At 31.7% G+C, this 15,860-nt stretch overlaps 1 protein-coding gene and 1 long non-coding RNA gene across 2 annotated transcripts; both read right to left on the reverse strand.

The window, feature by feature from the left end:
- Nucleotides 1–2,974: 2,974 nt before the first annotated feature.
- On the reverse strand, nt 2,975–6,840 carry LOC122578882 (succinate dehydrogenase subunit 6, mitochondrial). Its single transcript, XM_043750931.1, has 3 exons — nt 6,566–6,840; nt 4,538–4,640; nt 2,975–3,446 (listed from the first exon to the last, which is right to left on the reverse strand). The coding sequence occupies exons 1-3, from the start codon at nt 6,725–6,727 to the stop codon at nt 3,310–3,312; spliced, it is 402 nt and encodes a 133-aa protein (XP_043606866.1). The 5' UTR covers nt 6,728–6,840; the 3' UTR covers nt 2,975–3,309.
- On the reverse strand, nt 3,766–4,519 carry LOC122578883. The gene is made up of 2 exons (XR_006320560.1): nt 4,142–4,519; nt 3,766–4,054 (listed from the first exon to the last, which is right to left on the reverse strand). It is a non-coding gene; the product is annotated as an uncharacterized LOC122578883 (long non-coding RNA).
- Nucleotides 6,841–15,860: the final 9,020 nt, after the last annotated feature.

Here is a 15,860-nt window from a genome sequence, read left to right on the forward strand (position 1 = left end):
GATTAATGATGTAAATTATTTTATATAGGGTAAAATGGTAATTTTCTATCTAACACTTTTATGAGAGAAAAAATAATAATTATTACAAGATAATATAGATTATAACAATTTAATGCAAGTCAGTAGGTTTATTCAGAAAGACATATCTATAATTCTAATTTTGAATCTGATAATAATAATAAAATGAAGGGTATATAAAGTAGTTTTTTTAACCTATTTGGTAAAACATTGATTAATGTGAAATGAAGTTACATAAATGTGAATACAAAGTAACTTGTACCATGACATCATGTTGCTATAAATACCTTTGAAAGAAATTGAGTTAAATTCATACGAGCATGGTATCCGCATAATGCGGCGGTAGTATTGGGGAAGACGGTCTGATTTATTACGAATTTTGGGTAGTTACGTAAAGAAAAAAATAAAAAATTTCAAGGACAAATAAGGTATTTTAAAGACAGAAATGTTTAATTGGAGGAATTTATTTTATTAGAGAGTAGAGATAAAATTATATTAATATTAATTTGTGTATATGGTATTAGATTAATTTACAGATTTTAAAAAATTATTTGTTAAGATTTTCATTTTCATAAGACATCACATCATTACAAATGTTTAATTCAATAATCTAGTATACTACAATTATGTAAAGTCTCCATAATTACAAGTAGATTTTCATTTTTAACAGTCAGTTTTTTTTTTATATATTTCTATATTTTTAATTTTTATAACGTCTAAACAAATAGTTGCTATTATTATTATTATTATTATTATTATTATTATTATTATTATTATTATACTAAAAGAGAACCATTAAATCAAAAATAGAGTAATCTAGACCCTTTTATTAAATTTCTTTCTTATTTTGTCTACCCTTAGATCAAGATGATGACATCATCATTGACTCAACATATAATCAAATATTCTTTTAATCCTTCAACTATGAATAAAATTTTCTAACAATACATATTAATAATTAATATTCTACTAATCATATCAATTTTAATATGTCTAACATTTTAGATACCCTTTTTTATTCACATCATCATCTATCTTTCTTTTAATTTTATTTTGATTTTATTATTGATTTTCTTATAAATCTTCTTATAGATTAATATTATTTATAAAAAAATACGTTTTTTTGTTTGGTTAACAAATAATGATTGTTTCAAAAAGCTATATGTCGATTCATGTTATAACTTTTTTGATAATTGATTTTTTAATAAGTATTAGCATTTATATTTGCAGTTGCTTAACTTGTGTCAAGTAATATTATGATCCATCTTCCATTATAGTTTATTTTTCGTATTTGATTTACTTACAAATAATTAATAGCAAATAATTTTGTATTTTTATGGTTTAAATTAACCTTATGTTATGAAGTATAACTAAACACTGGATAATATATGATTAAGGTTGAAATATAAGGTTGTTATTGTTTATAGTGAATCATTTGAATGAGCTGGTAGGAATTGAAATATTGTGACAAACAGTCATTACCATGATATGAAAAATATATGAGTATTATACATCAATTACACATTAGCATAATAAAGATTACATAGTTGCTTCTATATCACTATATACAATATCATAGTTGATCAAGTTTTGTGCGATAGGATGGTTGACATCGATGCATTCAAGGAATCTTGGAACATCTGGGTTAAAATTGTCTTGCTTTGGAAGCAGATGTATACGTACAACCAAAAAATTGTCCCATTCGAGCCCCTCTTTAATGAAGGAGGCGTTAGGGAAATCAATAACTTCGTTATAGCTTCAATGAAGGAGATTACATGCTTGTGGATCATAGACATAATATCAGCTTCTACAAAACCACTACTATTTGTGTATCCAATTATTTTGTGGATACCGTGAATCCTTATAACTTTTTATAATATACGTAGTTAACTACCTTCAAGCATTGGACCAACCGTTTTAGCTTTTAATTCACTGGGAAAAAACGTGTGTTGTAATATTTAAAAATATAATCATTTGTGATATTACATAAAACTAAAAAACACTTGTCATGTGGATGGAAAACCAATGTTAAACCTTAGTCTTTGCAATTATATTTATAGTATGGTTGATTTATGAAAAAATCAAACGGTTTATTTTCATTATTCTTATTTTATTTATTGTTTTGTACATTTTAATAACTTTTAAGTATTTATTATACCATTATGTTAACTTTTTATAGATTTTTTCATAAATTTTTTTCACGTTTCACGCGGGTTATAATCTAGTTATTATTATATACAAAATAAAAAATTCTAAATACTACAGAGGACCTGAAATATAATTCGTTTTTATTATGATAAAATCATGTAACTTCGAGGGAAAGGAAACATTAGACGAGAGACTAAAGTGGGACGTGGACAAAATGGTCCAACGTGGCAGCGCATAAAATGCCAATTTTCAGGTTTTATTTAGTAGTGTGGAAGGTTGATATTTTATTAATTAAATTAAATAAATTATAAATTAAATGGGTGGGACGTTACAGTGAAAAAGCATTGACTGGATCATTAGCCGACTTAATTATATTTCCCGCTTTATTTTATTTATAAAAAGTTAAAATAATAATATTAAAAAATAAAAAAGCATCACATGGAATGAAAGTATGGGACCCACTGTCGTTGCCTAACCCACGTACCCAACAAAACTTGCAGCCTACGGATTACGTTTTTTTTTTTTTTTTTTATAATGTCAAATTTCATTAAATCAATTACATTATATTGTGATTGTAATCCAACCATGTACATATACGTTTTTACAGTGATTCTTGTTTTATAGTTAGAAGTCAAAATTACAACATATAAATTGGGTTCGGCTAAAAAACATGAGTTCGAACTAGCACAAAGTATAATTTTTGGAAAGTAAGATTCGTACCATTATTTTCGATGAATGTATCACAAACTACAAGGATTACCATAATTAGGGATCATAACATTCTGAAAATTTGTCAACTGAAGTTGCATTTTCTTAAAGAGAACCAATGATTATTGAAAAGATAGAAAGAAAAACGATCGACGTTCCTAGATATGTTGTTCTTATATTGAAAGTAATGCAACAGATTTCAACAATTCTAATCCAAGGCATTGATCCAACGATTTTCTGCTTCGTTGAAAGTATCATGTAACTTGCGGACTTCCGCAATGCATTATGACTAATATGAAAATAAGAAATCGGCATTGAACTTTATGTCATGGAATTCGAAAACAGCCATTGAGAATAACACATGCGAGAAACCTAATTTATTACCAAGACAAAAACCATGTCCCTGCTTAAAGTTTCTTAAGTGCGTCCTTCGGCCTATTTCTGCCACCATTCCATGAACTTGACCTGGGCAGCCATTGTGTCTAACCTATATAGTTGAAGTGAATGATTTGCAACTTCTTGCCCAAAACTCATCCCAAACACTGCCCCTGCTCCCAAAGCCAAAGCAGCACCTGTGAATGACATAAATTAACATTATAAGTTGATCAATAGCACATGGCTGTAGACGATAGTGTCTGGACGGACCTCTGTATGAAGTTGGAAAATCAGGTAATCATATGTTTAAGTGTTTGGCCAAACCAATGTTAAGAACCAATTAAGTCTCTTGTAATATGTGTAAAAAAGAGGGTAAATATGTAAACTTATTGTACCCTTAGTTGATCAATTTTGTTGGAGCCAGGTATGATGATGATGGACATATAACCAGATGCGAAATATGTTGACTGGATTCATCTAAGATGATAGTAAGCTAAGATGATAATAAGCTAAGGATGATGAATAGCCACATATGATCATAGTATATATGACAAAGTTCAAGACTTCAAACCATGACAACTGTAAAAGCTTAACTTTCACCAACTCTCAAAAGAACTGTTAAAACTAACCACAACCCACGGTATTTAATGATCGATTATCTGCTCTAGTTACTATCCTCGGCTTTTTGCAACAAAAACATTCTTTTTAGAGCATTAGTATCTGGTACTGTTAGTTGGTTTGTCTTAGGAATGTAACTTGGACTTTGATGTTTCCCAACTGTTCATTTCCAACAGAAACCGGACATCTGAAATAGAGATGGCAAAATGGGAGATCGGACAGGTTGGGTAACGGGTTAAAGCAAGAATTTTAAGCACGGGTCGAACTGAAGCACCTCTTGTCAGATTTTCTTCAAAAAGAGCTTTTGACCATTTTGAGCATATAAAATGCAGAGTGACTTTCACCTATTCAACACATTTAGCCATCGCATTGTTATTCACACATGTCACTATTAGAAATAAAAACAACCAGAATCCTCTAATTCGTAAGTAAATGGGTCGAAATTGTAACCCGGTATACTGATCTCAATTTTAAGACAACCCATGGATGGAAATTTCAGGTATTAAATGATAGCATATGCAATTGACACTAGAGCTTTGAAAAATTGAGAACACAGATACCTTATACCTGAACCGATAATTCGATAGTATTGACACTTGTTTTCTAGGAAGACCTAGGAAACACCAACAATCATCAAAAGAAGAATACTGAATAAGAGGAGACTGCTTACCATGGGGACTCTTTGAATATTTCCATGCAAAGCCAGCAGTTGACACTGCTCCAAGTATGCCTCCAACAGCCATGAATTTCACAGCATCACGGGTTGTCTTCAGCTGTATTTAAAACAACAATTTCATGTTTTCTTAGAATTTCAGAATACTAGTAACAGAGAGGTACAATTATATCATTTAGCTAGAGGAGGCAATTGAGGCCTATTATATATCAGAGAAGGTCAAGTTCGATTAATGGCATATGCCTGATGGGTAAAATGTACAATTCAAGAATTTAGCAAAAACCAGAAACGGGGTAGGTGGGTCAAAAGTTGCACAAAGTGTACTTCTATAGCACACAGCCTCTAAATCACCTTATTTGAAACAAAAGCGATCATTCTTATCATAGCATTCATAATCATATTTCATACATTAACTATCAAATAAATAATGTCAAGTGTTTTAGGTCAACTCGATCTACACTAGAGAAACACCTATTTTGACCCATTACCCAACGCGCCCATTTGTCCCTCTCTTATTAGAGCACAAAAGCAGTAGCGAAAAGTAGTAAAACGACACTATAACAGATTTACTATATACACAATGTTGTTATAACTTCTGAGTTCAATTATCACTTTAACAAGAAATTTAAGTTTCTGTTACATACAGAACTAGTGTACATAGCAAATATGAGGAGGAAATTTTAATACAGCGCTTGAACTTCAAGAAAAACTTCTAGTCTAAAAATCTAATGCATGCTAACTGAAAGGGGGGATCGAATGCATAATTGCATGGTAAGTCTAGGTGCATGTCAAAGAATCATATGTTTCAGTGCATTATATAAATTAGACTCAAGATTGTAGCTATCCAGAAGCAAAAGGGTACACTGTATCTGCTAGTAGTAGAAGGGCCCTTTTTCAGAGAAAGAAATGAAAGAGAATCACACGCTCATAATGAGCATTAGGTTTCATATATCATGTTAAACTTCCTCACAAATACGTGATTTATGAGGGTTAAGACTGAATTCAAAAATCACTATAAATAGGTACTAAGTATCCTTCAACTTTCAGAAACCGTTATAACAACAGTTAAGCCACGTCAGCATTTTTTTGACGGGTCTTCTGAGCAGAATTACCGAGATTGACCAACTTTCAGAAGTACTAAGTATGGTGTTAAGTACCAAATGAAAACGAAATGAAAGTAATTTACTAACTTGCACAGCTTGAACAACTAGTTAAGAAAACTTATATGTGTAACTTACTGTAGAAGAAGAAATTACTATATACAAACGAGAGCATGAGTGTGTGGGCATAATTCAACATTATACAATAGCTTAGATGATAGTGCCAATGCCAATAGTGTTAATTAAAACTCAAATCCGATTACGTTCTCTGTTACGGATGGCAAAATGAAAATAGGAAGATTGGATAACAGCCAATCTTTTCAGTACTTATACAATTTAGATGTTGCTGAGATGACAGTGGCATATGGCTTTGTTTTGGTGGTCATCAACAGATAATTACTGCAGTATGACCCGCGAAAGTTACTAAATTTGCATCATAAGACAGGTCTGTATAATCTTGTTTAGTAATTCATTAGTTTTTTCAGCACTGGAAACATCATTTCAAGGATTAAACATTTCAAGTCAGGGTAAACAGAGTTGTATCGGTTTATAATCCAGTTACAGAAGTTACAAAATGAACCACTTCTAACCACATTTAAACCGTATACGCCAATTCAGGGTCGTGTTATACCTAGAAAGAAAACAAGCCAAACCACCCTACACTCTAAAGAGCTAACAACATTCATGAACTACGCCTTTTCGTTAACAAAACTACGGCACGACATGACATGCCGGTTTCAACACCATGCATCATTGGACTCTAATCTAGTAAACCTAACTATAAATAAAAAAAAATAAAAAAAACATTTTCTCCCTAAATAAACAGGAACCTAAACAAATCAAATATAAACCAGAAACCTATAGATACAAATCATTACATACGGATTTAATGAATTGGTTATAAGAAGGGAGAGATAGAACATACAACAGGTCCGTGAACGGGATCGGAGGCGATGAATTCTTGAACATCGGCGGCGGACCATGAAGGAAGAGGGGAATCACGGCGAAGAAAAGTGGCGTAGCTATTGATGATTCTGAATCTATCGCTCCAGAATCCTGATGATGATGACGATCCTTCTGTTGCCATTGATTGATTGATTGATTAATGGATCTGTAAATAGAGGGTGAAATTAGCTTTAGCTAGTAAACTAGTTTTATACTCCGACTAACAGCGGTCTGTTATTTTTTATAAAATAAAAGGTTTACTTTTCATTTTATCCTTTTTCCTTCGTATCCTTTTTCCTTAACAGGTTCTAAAAGTTGTGAAATTGTTTCATCAGTTTTCGAACTTTTTGATTTCTTATTAGTTTATCACTAAAAGATGTTATTCAGTTTTACAAGTTGTATTGTGGGAATCGGGTTTGGAATGAGGATTTTTAATCGGGTTTGGGTCTAGAATTATCTAAACTCTGTCCATGCTAGGCTCGTTGTCATCTCTAAGTACCAAAGGGTTTTTTTAAATTGAAAACCTAAATAAAAAATAATTACGGTCATAAATCTCATAATTACAACTACTAAGTTAGGGCTCATATACTCCAAATTTCTTAAAACTGGTTGAGAATCAAATGATTGTGACGATATAAAAGGGGAAAGTGGTTACTGTTAAACTTAATAACATTTTTTAGGGGTGTTCATTATTCGGATTAACCAAATAACCCACCCAATCCATTTGACATTTGTATTATTTGGATTGGATTATTTGGATTTGGTTTGGTGTTTGGGTAAAACCGAATAAGAAAGTTGTTAAACGGTTTGGTTTTGGTTTTAAAAATTTTTAATGGGGCCCAACCAAAACCCGATTAAGCATTTAACGTTTAATAAAAATTATAATAACCTAATTTAAATGATATTAATACAAAAAAAATAACTTGGACTTTTGGAAAAAATATCACTAACAATAAAAGATTTTTTGAAAAAAAAAAACAACCGTGGAAAACAAATAGTAAAACACAACTTGGACTTTTGGAGTGAGAGTACTTTACACTTTAGGAGGATTTGTGTCATGTTAGGCAACGAATTTTGTCCATGAAAGAGAAATATACAAACTTTTTTAATAATACAAATAGTTGTAAACTTTAACAGAATAAGATACATTGAGATTGAGGAAAGAATAACATGATATGGGGCTCATTGGTGGTTAAAAGTAATTTTTAAGTCATACAAAAAAGTTGGACTCAATTTCGAAAAAATTCCACGAGAGTACGGTCTGTTTATTTTTTAACCATTAAGTAACTGAATTCATTAAATGACTGAATAGATTAATGATGTGTGTATGGATTAAGTCAATACAGTTATTTTTTGTTTATTAAGTCAAGAAAACAAACACTTTTGATTACTTAATAGATTAAGTATTTTTGATTAAAAGTCTCAAACAAACATCACCTAAATTTAAAAGATATATAAAGGATTAAAAAGGTTTAAATTTTTTTATAATAAAGTGTCTTTTCTAAAATACAAATGAATTCCAAACTAAATTTGGGTTTTAAGTAAGCTTTTCATTCTTTTAACCCAAAGTCTGGCTATCAAAGATATATTCAAGTAAGAAAGTAATAATGTTGAAATATTTTAAATGTTACAATTCTTACATACAAGTAAAATACATTGTTATCTTAGTCCTTTTATAAGGCTTTTGGTTTAGGAGACCCAGGTTTGAATCCTGATAAGGTTTTGTCCTATTAATCGTTGTGTCGTTTGGCAGATTAATATGAGGTTTTACTCCCTATGTGATTCCCTAACAATTCGAATGACATCCTACCCGAATAACGTAAGAGCCGATAAGTGGGACAAACATGCCCTGACTATTCGAACGTTAAAAAAAAGCATTTTATATCGATATATATCAATTTTTGTATTTTAAAAATAGACATTTTGATTTATTTAATCATTGGCAAGGGACTTTTAAGAGTTTAAATCCCGAAATTTTAAAAATAAGTCACTTTTAAAATTGATTTAAAATTTTGGACTCAGCGCGGACCCCCCAAAATAGACATAAAAGGAGGGTCCCTAACAAGATTAAATCCAATGATCTATAACCAGAACACAAGTATATCTACTATGTTAACCACTAGATTTTTATCCCGCGGAAAACGTGGGTAAGTTTTAATAAATCGGTTTCTAATTAGTTTGTTATTAGTTCATTAAGTTAATCAAAAGTAGGACCAAATATTTGAGACATATACATTTATAGGTAATGTAAAACAAATTTTGGAATGAAATAACATTAGATAACCTATAAAAGTGTGTTACAATGTATATATATATGTGTGTGTGTGTGATCAAATCTGTATTATATATAACATTTTTTATATTAATATTATAACTGTTTCTTTACAACTACACAAACCATCCATGTATACAATTACATAGTCCAACAACTATCAAAATGAAATTTAAAGAAAAGAGGCCTTGTAATTTAGGCCTTGTACTTCAATCATATTATAAGTATAACAATAGTAATAGGACCTGTATTATTAACCTTATAAAATATTATCCATTGCTTCTTGATATTTTTCCATGTCCTGCGGGTGTTAACAAAAGTCTACAAATCAGCAGACACTTAGCTAACGAACTCACATCATGAGCTTTAAATTTGTAATAATACAAAAATTCCAAATGAACTTTTAAAAATTGATAACTAAACTTACTTTCTCATGTCTACTTTAGAGCGATGAACACCGATGCCAGCTTCACATCGGTGGCCTAAATGGCATAATTATATGTTAAAAAGATTGTCTGAATCATAATATCTACTTGGTTGTAGTACACCGGCTATACTCGATAAAGACCAATGGTTCTGATAATTAAAACTACATTGAAAAATGCAAATTCAAACACCCAGTAGTAAATGACATGAAAAAGGTTCAAGCTTTCGGCTTTTGAGTTTTGACTCTGCAACTTAAAACAGGCGATTTCATGCACATACCTTATCTTGCATCTCTTGCTTAATCTGTTCCAATTCTGGTCTTGGAACCTGAGTAGAACACAAATATAAGACATGACTAAATTTATGAATGCCAACATCAATATTTATTCTTGCTATATTTGGACAGAATCTAGAAAAGCTAATTCTAACTTTCACAACCTTAAAGTCTTAAACTCAACTAACCAAATGCTGCAAGATCAATATATAACCGAGCTGAACTTAAAAGGTGTCATCCAAAGTTGATAGAAATTCATTAGCCTTACATTGACATCGAGGAGCCAACTCTTCTATCCTCTTCTCATACTTATCTACCGATTTTTTTCTATCACTTTTTCCGCAATATTCAATATAACTCAATACCACTTGAACAATCAAATAAGCTATGTCTAAATTTCTTACTTCAACAACAATAACATCATAAGCTAAACATGACCCCAAATGGCATGTGAGCTTGAATCTAAATGGCATAAGCCATTAACTTAGGTTTATCAACAACTTAAGTTCACATTTCACAAATTTTTCATATTTGAAAAATGATACATATATATAATAACTACCTATATTTGACATACAACTTTTTCAAGTTAAACCCAACCAAAAGTGTTTCAACCCAATACCTAACCCACTGGACCTGTCCATTTTGACACCTCCAAAAGTAATAATCGAGGTAATCATAATCTTTAAAAACCATCAACAACCATTTAACTTTCATTCAAGTAATCTAGTGATACCTCTATGTCAAAGAAACTCTTGGCATGTTTCTTTCATTTACCTGCAGTAAAAAGAAACAAAATAGCATGTGACCTAGCACCTGCAACCCACTAAAAGAATGGCAAATCATCCTTATCTTACACCATCACTGCTAACTGCAACCTCAGCAGCTACAGTTGCCGGATTTCTAAAAAAAGATAAATATATTACTTAAAAACAGATAAATAGCCTTTTATAGTAGTGCTACATACATGAATAAACCATTTGCCCAACCCCCGTCTTGGAAGTTTCCTATTAGGAATGACCTAGTCAGCCATTAAGCTACATAATATGTTTTAAATACTCAAAAGTCCGACTTACCTCTAACATTAGTGGTCTTCCCTTCTTTGTTCTTTGTTGGCCCTGCCTTTTTTTGCTTCACAAGTTTCCTAATAAGTACGACAAAAGAATATCTCTGAGGATGTTACAAATTTATATGTATTCCAAGTTTACTGAAATCTAAAACTAAATTTATATATATTCCAAGTTTACAGCCCTAAAATATCCCTAAACTGTAGATTTTAGACCTCAAATATGCTAAAATTAATAAATTCCTTGAAGAAAACATCGACATTGCATCTTGCTAAAATTAATCTCCAGTGACCACCGCGTTCGAGCAAGCTTCACCTACATAAATGAATACAAGATAAAGAATAGAACCATAACATAAAAGGAAACAGATGTAGGATATCCAGATTTTCCTAACCTTATTAGGACGACCTACTATGATATCATCCACTTCATGCTTATACCTAAAACAATAATAAATCCATTATTTAGCTTTAACTATATTGAAATAACTTTATAATAAATCTATCCAAGTGCATGGCTCTCAAAGTATGAACATAAACCAACTCATTTACACACTTAATAATCGATAAAGAGTTGTCACACTTCGTCCTCAAGCTCTGTAGTCCCATCAAAAGGAACAAACAGAAGTATATAAAACTTATGAACAGAGGTGCACATAGTTTTTCATCACAAATTGGTTCTTACCGCTAATAACTTGGTGCCGAACAACATACCGGTGTACATCTTGTGTATCTCCCTGTCTAATTGTCTCAAAAGCACTTTGCTTCCAAAAGTAAGCCAATTTCACTATAATAAATTACAACTTGAGGAAAAAATATAAGTCACAAAATTTAACGGCCGTTGGAATATATTTTTTTGTGCATTTGTTGAAATATAAATTTTCAATAGCGATCTTCATGAGCAGAGAAACTGAATCTAAAGTCGAGCCTCCTTTAAGCCTTCACCATATGTTTTATTTAACCAACTCAAGGTATTCCTACAAAATGAACAAACCCAACAATGAATCGGTCTTAACTTAAATTAAAACAACTTGGTGTTCAAGTGAATAGCTATAACACCCCGCTAAAGCGGAATATACGGGATTCACAGATAAACACAATTGCACACAGTACAAGTTCCAACACAACCATTACTATATTTAAAGAACAGAAGTGCGATTGTTATTACAGAACATAAATGAACTTAGAATAGTCAATATCTGGGAGACAGAACAATTGTCTTTTAAGAACAGAACTTGAACTGATGTAGCAAGGAAGGTCTTCATAGCTCCTGAACTTGTATGCTCGAACAATCGCCAATAGTATGAGCTTAGAAAGGAAGACTCCTATACTAAAGAACTATGAACCTAGCCTGAAAAGCATGTAAGTTCAAAAGGTCAACTACAAAAGTAGTTGGTGAGATTCACATAATGTACTTTTAGTTTACATATACGTATATATGTATAATATGAACAAGAACATAAGTTTTGTACGTTGAACCAATGTACTTTGTAGTAATAAGAACTAGATCAAGATCTGCACGTTGAACATAAGTACTTTATAATAATCAGAACTAGGTTAAGAACTGCACTTTGAACATAAGTACTTTATGATAACATGAACTGAACAAGAACACATAGTGGACTTTAGATATAAGTTGTCACTGCTAACCCGATTGGCCAGAACTGAACCTTAATGTAATAGTATGCTCATATAGCTCAAGTACTTCAAATAAGATTTATGTCAGAACCGATGACATGAATAAGAACAAGTAATATGCATCCTCCTGAGTTGTGGAGAATGAGGGTGGGCCTACCCTAAACAGCGCTGTCCATAATTACCTACGGTTCATTCCCTGAACTGTGGGAGATGAATTGATAGCAGTGAACAAGAACTAATATGAACTGGTACATTCATTCCTTGAACTGTGGGACATGAATTAATAGTAATGAACAAAGTCTTGTACAAATCCCTGAACCGTGGGATGTACATTAGTATAGGTACGAACTAGAACATGTCTGAAGATCACGTACAATAGTATAGATGTATTTAAGATCCTGCCCATTCAAGACTTAAATACTCTTTTAATCAGTGTAAGAATCTTATCATAAGTAGTCCAAGATCAAGATCATAATATAGTACGTAAAATAGTTCAAGAACGTATGTACTAGTACGAAAATAGTTTTCATGCTTTTCAGTCCCCGATAAAGAACTTTGAACAAAGTGTACGAAAAGGGAATTAGTGAACTCACAATGATCTGGTACAAGCACAGTAGTATAAGCACAGAGAACAAGCACAGAGATAGATAGGTTATATCTATCAAATTCCAAGCACGTCTTGATGAAAGCCTAAGTACATATCATTGATCACACACAAGTACGTATATTAGTTCAAGTGATATTCAATCACTGAAATGTCCTTGATGAACTGATGATTTGGTCCTTTGAAGATCTTTGAACGTTTTGACTCAAAAGAGTTTTAAATGAACTTTAAGTACATGAACTGGACTCGAACTGAACGTCTTTGAACTCACACATAAGTACTTATCGTATTAATGAGTTGAACATGTCTTTAATAATGAACTTTAGCCTTAAGAACTCGATTTAGTTGTTCGTAGAACTCGTACTTTGATAAACAAGATAGGACACGTCTTAAATGTACTTAATTAGGGTTTGCACTTTGTACGTCGTCTTAGATCAAACCATGATCTAGCTTAGATGTTAATGATCAGCCTTTGGTGTGATTAATCAAGTAATGATGTTGTTATGAATTGATTAGATGATTAAGGATCGAGTGTGGTGTGATTTAGAACAAGTACGTGTTGTCTTCAGGTTGAACAAGGTCATCCTAGGGTTTACTAGTACTCAAGATCGTTTCAATCACCCAGCCAGGATCGTCCCACTGGCTAGGCAAGATCGTCTTAGCTACCTAGGTTCAAGATCGTCTTAGTTCTTAAGTTCAAGATCATTTCACTTGACTCCTAGCCAAGATCGTTTTAGGTTCACATGCCAAAGTCATCCCATTCCAAGGACAAGAACAAGTACAAGATCGTTTTGAGAACAAGTGTTTTGAGCAAAACCGATCCAAAGGATTAGTTACCCATTAAACGTACCAACAACATCACAACACCACACAAGATCGAACGAATATGCACGAGGTACCAAGGTAAGTTGCCTAGGACGATCTTGGGACAAGATCGTCCCATACCAGGATCGTTCCATGATCCAAACAGGCCAAAACAAGAACAAGAACATAACACAAAGATCTAGATCGATTTTAGGACTTGTTAGAACATAGAACTAGTACGTATATGCACAATAACATTAACCATTTACACTTTTCAAGATCAAATAACACATGAACAATTCATTGCTTCAAGAACAAGTTTACTTTCACTTTCACAAATGGGTTTTGTAGATTAAAGCATGTTATGACCCAAATTTGTTCACACAAATGTTATTAAACACATTTAGACACAAACCCATTAATCATTAACACGATTTTGAATCAAAATTGGACCAAATCATCAAGAACATGAACTTGAAAAAGTACACTTTTAATTTGATCAAAAACTTATAATTTGTTGTTGTTACCTGAAATTTGATTCCGGAAATATGTTTTGATTATTACAAGGATGCTAAAAGTACAAATGATTTTGGTTTAACAACACAAAATCAAAGGATGAATTTAGTGTGTGAAAATGTGGTTGCACTATGTGTTTCTTGAGTGAGAAATAAGAAAGAAGAAGAAGATGGAGTATGTTTGTTTCTCCCTCTAGAGTTCCCTTCCTATTCTTTATATACATTACCATAATAAATGAACTCCATAAATGCAAGGACCATTTGCGAACTAGAACTTTAATGAACATGAACGTTTATGAACCGAACTTTAATATTTCATTGTACATAATTATGAACTCGTCATATCAATCAAGATTTAAGATCAAATTGACCTTCATATAAGCACATAATTGAGGTCTAAAGCACGTCAAGAACTTAATCAAATTGAACTGTCTGGCCGTTCAAGTGGTGAAAGTACGTTTCAAGAACTTAATTAGAACATTTCTAAGACGGTTGTTACAATAGCCACAACAACAACAAACCCATAATCGATATTAAAAAAAAAGCCCTCCCATTTTCATCTTTTCATCTTTTCTCACGCCCATAAATGGGTCAAGATATCTAACTCTAAAATCACTTTTCCAACATATATTACCTCTTTGAGAACTGTTTTAGTCATCTTCCTCCTCCGAAACCTGTTCCTGCACATTTTTACACCATTAAGTAGACCAGAAATAGTTTTCGACTTTTTACCCTTGATTGAACCACTTTTTAAAAAAAACCTTTAATAGGAAATGGGTCAAAGATTATTTAACTGACACTTTTTGTTATCATACTTGAAGTATTACGATTAACATCAACTTATCAAGTGGTTATTAATTTCAAGAAAACCGAGTCTAAATACTAAATACGTATATAACCACCTTCTCCCAAACCCCAAAAGCTCTTTTCCAAACATACTTTCATACTAAAAAAAGCCAATATACAGCCTCAAAGCTCCTTTCCAAACATACATTTAGACTAAAAACAACCATATTATCGTACTAAAAACACTTTGAGTTAATTTCTAATATCTCCCTAACACACTGAAATAGAAAACCTCAACAAGTTATCATACTAAAAGAAACAAATTATCATATTAGTCCATGTAAAACATTTAGAAAACATGCAAACTTTAAAAACTTACATATTTCTTATCATCTTCATCCGAATACCCTGTAAAAAACAGAAAAATGGAAGAAAAAAAAATAAACGATGAAAGCAGCTTGTTATGAAATCCTAATTTCAAAAACCCTAAATTATTGTAAGTGACATAATTCTATGTTTTTCTTTAACTTTTGGCATTAACAGAAAATTATTTCAAAAAAATTATTTAGCATACTCTTTTTAAGTTCTTAACAATAAAATTAATAATAAGCATAGTTTTCTCCTATTTTGTAAATCTCAGTGGACTGAAAACACAAACCTTGAGTTCTTTTGGATATTTCATCAACTGAGACATATAATGAAATCGTTTATGTACATTAATATACAACCAAACACTTTAAAGAATTTAATTTAAAACAAAAATCATCATATAATTAGCGTTTCCATAGCTTTGTTATAACTATGAATCCTTCGCTTTCGAAGTTTCTGTAAGGACCCAAACCTTTTTAAACAAAATCGAATAATAAATTTTTTTTTTAAAAGCCCACTGC

Source organism: Erigeron canadensis, chromosome 8 (genome assembly GCF_010389155.1).
Source record: "Erigeron canadensis isolate Cc75 chromosome 8, C_canadensis_v1, whole genome shotgun sequence".
NCBI classification, from domain to species: Eukaryota; Viridiplantae; Streptophyta; class Magnoliopsida; order Asterales; family Asteraceae; genus Erigeron; species Erigeron canadensis.

What these genes read in the sequence shown, in the direction of transcription:
- LOC122578882 (XM_043750931.1), bottom strand. Translation starts at nt 6,727, where the DNA reads ATGGCAACAGAAGGATCGTCATCATCATCAGGATTCTGGAGCGATAGA. An exon ending in ATCCCGTTCACGGACCTGTT is followed by an intron (nt 4,641 to 6,565) that starts GTATGTTCTATC and finishes TTTTAAATACAG; the next exon opens with CTGAAGACAACCCGTGATGC. An exon ending in ATATTCAAAGAGTCCCCATG is followed by an intron (nt 3,447 to 4,537) that starts GTAAGCAGTCTC and finishes TGTCATTCACAG; the next exon opens with GTGCTGCTTTGGCTTTGGGA.